At 48.3% G+C, this 6,061-nt stretch overlaps 1 protein-coding gene across 4 annotated transcripts in view; it reads left to right on the top strand.

The window, feature by feature from the left end:
- Nucleotides 1–346: 346 nt before the first annotated feature.
- Nucleotides 347–6,061, top strand: part of SYN1 (synapsin I) — a 55,746-nt gene continuing 50,031 nt past the window's right edge. For all 4 annotated transcript variants that reach the window (XM_033201819.1, XM_033201820.1, XM_033201818.1 and 1 more), the window contains exon 1: nt 347–953. In XM_033201819.1, coding sequence (XP_033057710.1) covers nt 577–953 — 377 coding nt within the window. In that variant the 5' untranslated portion in view covers nt 347–576. The remainder of the gene's footprint in view (nt 954–6,061) is intronic.

Below are 6,061 nucleotides of genomic sequence, written 5' to 3'. Positions count from 1 at the left end.
AATATCAACACTACAAACCGAGTATCTGCAGAGGGCCCTGTGTATGAGTGCGAGTGGGTGTTAGGACCAGGATGAGGCGGAGTGGGGGTGCCTACCTGATGACCGACCCCGACCCTCTAGACAAGCACCCAACCCCCATTCCCCAAATTGCGCATCCCCTATCAGAGAGGGGGAGGGGAAACAGGATGCGGCGAGGCGCGTGCGCATTGCCAGCTTCAGCACCGCGGACAGCGCCTTCGCCCCCGCCTGGCGGCGAGCGCCACCGCCGCCTCAGCACTGAATGCGCGCTGACGTCACTCGCCGATCCCCCGCAAACTCCCCTTCCCGGCCACCTTGGTCGCGTCCGCGCCGCCGCCGGCCCAGCCGGACCGCACCACGCGAGGCGCGAGATAGGGGGGCACGGGCGCGACCATCCGCGCTGCGGCGCCGGCGACTCAGCGCTGCCTCAGTCTGCGGTGGGCAGCGGAGGAGTCGTGTCGTGCTTGAGAGCGCAGCTGTGCTCCTGGGCACCGCGCAGTCCGCCCCCGCGGCTCCTGGCCAGACCACCCCTAGGACCCCCTGCCCCAAGCCGCAGCCATGAACTACCTGCGGCGCCGCCTGTCGGACAGCAACTTTATGGCCAATCTGCCGAATGGGTACATGACAGACCTGCAGCGTCCGCAGCCACCCCCGCCGCCGCCCGGTGCCCACAGCCCCGGAGCCACGCCCGGTCCCGGGACCGCCACTGCTGAGAGGTCCTCCGGGGTCGCCCCCGCGGCCTCTCCGGCCGCCCCTAGCCCCGGGTCCTCGGGGGGCGGTGGCTTCTTCTCGTCGCTGTCCAACGCGGTCAAGCAGACCACGGCGGCAGCAGCTGCCACCTTCAGCGAGCAGGTGGGCGGCGGCTCTGGGGGCGCAGGCCGCGGGGGCGCCGCCTCCAGGGTGCTGCTGGTCATCGACGAGCCGCACACCGACTGGTAAGCCACTGCCGTGGACGTCTCCCGTGGGCCTAGGTCCCCCAGATCGTTCCTCTGCAAATGAGCAATTATCGAGCGCCGCTTCTGTGCCTGGCACCTGCCCTCTCACCTAAATCTTTTTCCTTAAATTATTAAGCTGGATGCTTCCTCTGTACCCCGCCCTTGTCGCCCCCCCTTCGCCCCTTAAACCTTGATGGATCCAGGGAGCAATTATCGGGCACCTGCTGTGTACCTGTTCCCTACTCCGCCTCCCCCAAAAGTCTTTGGCTTCAATATATCCTATGAGCCTTGGAAAACCGAACGTGTCCTGCCTATCCTTCCCAACCCTTGCCCCATAGGCCTTGTCCTCTAATGGCTCTTGTGAGCACTTATCTAGTACCTGCAGTATGCCTCATCCAAGAGCCCTTCCCCAAGGCCTTTGATTTCAATGAGCTTTGTGAGCATTCCTTGAGAGCCTGATACTGTCCTGTTGTCCTCAACCCTTGCCCTAAGGCCTTCTCTAATGGGTCTTGTGAGCATGTGTCCAGTCTATGCTATGTGTCCCACCCCAGCTCCGTCCTTAAAGCCCTTTTAAACTCTTTAGTAAACATTGAGTACCTGCTGTGTATCCCACCCCAGCTTTTCTCCAAAAGCTTTGCCTTTCATGGATCCTGTGAGTTTTGATTGGATGCCTTCTCTGTGCCCCAACTCCAAGCTCTCTCCCTGAGGGCCTTTTCTCCAAAGGATCTAGGAAGCATTTGTTAAGTGCCTGACACATGCCCCACCTCCAAACCCCTTCTCAAACAAATCATTTTCCTCCAGTGAGTTCCATGAGCGGTTTTGTGTGTGACTCATCTTCAGACTGTCTCCTCAAAGACCTTTCCCTACGGTGTGTCTAGAAAACATTTATTGAGTGCCTCTTGTATCCCCCGTTCTCCAGCTACTTCTTCAAAGACCTTTCCTTTGGTGGATCCATCTAGCATTTATCAACTGCCTGCAGTGTGAGCCTTCTCTAAAAGTTCTTTCCTCCAGTGTATTCAGCAAGCATGCATTGAGTGGTGCCTGCTGTATACCCCACCCTCAAACCCTTTCTCCAATACCCTTTCCTCCAGTGGCTTCAGTCTGCATGTATTGAGCACTTTCTGCATGACACAATCTGAGACCCCTCCATAAAGGCCTGTGCCTCCAGTTAATACAGTGCTCAGATATCTGACACTTGCAGTGTGTACCATTCCAGTCACTCTTTCCAAAGACCTTTTCTTTTAATCACTCCTTGGAGTATTTATGGAGCACCTACTGTGTACCTGATTGTGTGCCTTCTTCACAAAAGCCTTTTCTCTTATGGATGAAGAATGAAGCTCCCATAGATCAACTTTCTGCACTCCTATTTCCCCTCCCCAGAGGGCTTTTCCTTCAAGCATGCAGTGAGCATTGATCAGGTGATTATATGTCCATCCCCAGCCCCACTCCCCAAAGGCCTTTTCTTCTAGTGGATCCAGTGAGTATTTATTCCTTGTCTACCATGTGCTCCATTCTAATCATCCTCCCCCAAAGACCTTTTCCTTCAATGGCTCCCCTGAGCATTTATGGAGTGCCTTCTGTGTGTTCTGTATATTCACACCTCCTCCCCAGAATTGTTTTCTTAACAGTAGATCCAGTGAGCACATATGCAGGACCTGTTGTTTTGGGGAGTATGTCCTTCTTCCTTACCCCTAGGAGAGCCTGCTCCAATCACAAGGCCTCTCCCAAGGTCCTTTCCTGTGATAAATCCAGAGCTGAGTTTATAATTTATAATGATCACCGCTTTCCCACTCCCTTCAGTACCCCTAGGATTCCCTCTACCAACTTTAATTCCATACCCCCAAAGGGCTTTTAGTCTATTTAAGTAACACTTATTTAAGTAAAAACTTTTACTTAATAGTTTTATTATTTACTTAATTTACTACATTTACTAAATAAATTTAGTAAATTTACTAAATTTACTGTTTACTTAATAGTTTTTAAGTAACACTTACTGAGCACTTACCGTGTAAGTCACTTTCAACTTCCTGTTTCCAAGTCTTTAGAAATCCCTGCCCCTGCCTCAAGAGCTCTCTCTCCAGGGGTCTACTTCAGCCTAACTGTATTGAGTACCAGCTGTTTACTGGTCAGATTACCTCTCCCCCAGGAGCCTTTACCCAGTAGCTTTTCTCTCTATTCAGAGCAATTTATTCATTCTACCGATATTTATTGAATCCTTTCCATGAAAGTGTGGGAGGCATTTATTATGCACCATAATATACTAGGAATAACCCTTCTTCGGCTCCCCTTCCTTCTTTTTTTTTCTAAATGCAGGCGTACTTGAAATCCTCAATTGCCAGCTTGCCTTGCTATACCTTTTCCTCCATGCAACCCCACAATCATTTAATGAGTATTTATCATATACTACTAAGAACCCTGCCTTAAATGCCTCTTATCCCCTTCTTGCAGTTCTAATTTCCCTTCAACAATCTCCATCCTGCCTTCTACACAACACAATCCTGAAAGCTCGCAATGTGTGCTGTTTTCCATTTATTCTAGCTAGGCCTCTTCCTCCACTTAGTAGCCATCTCCCCAGCTGCCTTTTTCTCCCCGAATTAGTCCAGAAAACACTTATTAATCTCTTACTCTGTTATTTTCAAACAGCCACATTATCATCCTTGCAGCAGGCTTCTCTGATTTTTTCTCTATCAATCTGTAAAGCATTTATGGAGCACGTGCTGTAATTCCTTCACCAATGTCCACTCACCAACGTGTTATCTTCCTGGTTAAGTTTGCTCCATTGAAGTCAGCAAACATCAATGAGACCTCTGCTGGATGTAGGTAACCACCCTTCTTTAGACTTCCCGTCTCCACTCCAGCCTTCCACACAGGTCCTTTGTGGCTGCTTCCTTCTTTCCGTCAAGCATTTATTATCTATGGAATACTGACAAGTTCCTTCCCCTTTCCATAATCACAAATCCAATGTTTTCCATTTTTTCTTTGTCCAGAAAACATTTATTGAGCACCTGCTGAATTCAGTGAACGATCCATCCCTTCCCCTTCTGCATCTCAGAAGCCCCCCTTTATCCCAGTATCCCTTCCAGTCTTTTCTTCCAGGCAATCTAACAAATATTTATTTAGTGTCTACTATATGTGGGGTGGAGTGGACAAAGGGAGAGAGCCTATATATGTACGCCAGGCTCAGTATGGGGAACAGAGACCTGTTTCACCAACTTGCAGACACTCAGAACCACACAAGCTTCAGGGATTTCAGCCCCGAATAAAGGAGGAGTTGTGCAAACGCTGTGATGGAATGTACACCCAAATACAGTCTGACGTCTTTCCCACCAAACCTCACCACCCTCATTCCTTACTGGGTCTCAATTCCTCTGTGGTTTAAAGTTGAAAACTCTAAGTTGAGACTCATCTCCCCCATTTTGTGGATAATTTTGTCCTGTGTTTTTCTTCCTCTTTTTTTTTTTTTTTGAAACAGAGTCTTGCTCTGTCACCCAGGCTGGAGTGTACTGGCGCGATCTCAGCTCACTGCAACCTCCGCCTCCCGGGTTCAAGCGAGCCTCCTGAGTAGCTGGGACTACAGGTGCATGCCACCATGCCTGGCTAATTTTTGTATTTTTAGTAGAGATGGGGTTTCACCATGTTGGTCAGGCTGGTCTCGAACTCCTGATCTCGTGATCCACCTGCCTCAGCCTCCCAGAGTGCTGGGATTACAGGCGTGAGCCACTGTGCCCGGCTGTCCAGTGTTTCTCAAACTATGGGTTACCTATTGGCTTATGACCAACATTTCACTTTCTTCATGAAGTAGGATAAATAAAAATAGAGAATAACAGCATATTGCACATAGTAAATGGAGTTGTTGTTTAGCAAAACATATAATGTTATTCCATTAAAATATACAATCTATAATGTATATTATATATGACATACAGTATATAATACATGTGTTATATAACAGCTTTACAGTACATAATACATCTACATGTATATGTTCTTCTTCATGAAATGAAATAAAATAGCGTAGAAAAATCAGAATGCATTACCCATAGTAAAGATAATTATCTATTGAAACTTTAATTCCAATTATGCATATGTATTTATATACATTCTAAATACATGTACACATAATATGTAATATACAACATTTTATATGTTACATAATATATAAGACATTCTATATCCTCATATTTGCTGTACAACATATGTGTCTTATATAATATATATTACATATATAGGATGGGTTATTATGCAAATACATATATAGTGGGTTATATAAGCTTTATTTCTTACTGTGGCTTCTTTTCTCAGATAGATTTCCCTGGAAGCAGACCCCGAGACTCTGAGATTTGCGTGCAGGAGATTTACTGGGGAGAGTGCTTGGGAATAACACCTGTGGGGGAGGTGGCGAGGGAAGCAGGATTGTGCAGAGGGAAAAGTTGAGCTGTGATGCAACCACAACAGAGGCCTCAGCCAATCATCTGGGGAGCTCTGGCACTGGAATGACCCTTCAGAGTTGTCCCAGTTGAAGCAGGGTGGCCAGGCTTTGAATTCCTACGTCAGTCATTGGCTGTAGGCTGCCCCCTGGAAGGAGGCATAATCTTGGATGAGGCAAATCCTTGTTGCAGAGGCCAGTGCCCAGTAAGGGACACCTGTGAGCCATCAGCAGCAGATAATTCCAGAAGCTGGGGATAGATGCAAAGGCCTGGAGCAAGGAGGTAAGGATCTGGGGAGAGCATATAGTCCACACCTTGCACTGCTCTGATCCACTTCCTTCTTATAGTAATTTCACCCCATTGGGGAACGGCATTTCCAGAATTCTAATCGGTCTTGTTTTCTCAGGGACACTTGAAAGAGCACAGTAGTGAGATGAGCCATAGTCTCTGCTGCTGCAGTTGATTTCAATGTCATAAATGATATTCATCCTCTCCTTCCTCTATTGCACATTCTAGATTCCCCACCCCACCCCCACCCCCCCGCCTCAGCTAACACCTCTCTTGGTCTGGGTGGCTCCCATCCTGCAGAGATCCCTGAGCCTTTAGTCCCCATGCCCTTCTCAGGCTGTAGCTGCTGTACAAACAACCACATTGCCCATTTACTATCAAAGTTGAGCAAGG

Source organism: Trachypithecus francoisi, unplaced genomic scaffold (genome assembly GCF_009764315.1).
Source record: "Trachypithecus francoisi isolate TF-2019V2 unplaced genomic scaffold, Tfra_2.0 Lachesis_group6, whole genome shotgun sequence".
Lineage (NCBI taxonomy): Eukaryota > Metazoa > Chordata > Mammalia > Primates > Cercopithecidae > Trachypithecus > Trachypithecus francoisi.
This window is presented reverse-complemented; position numbering and strand designations above follow the sequence as displayed.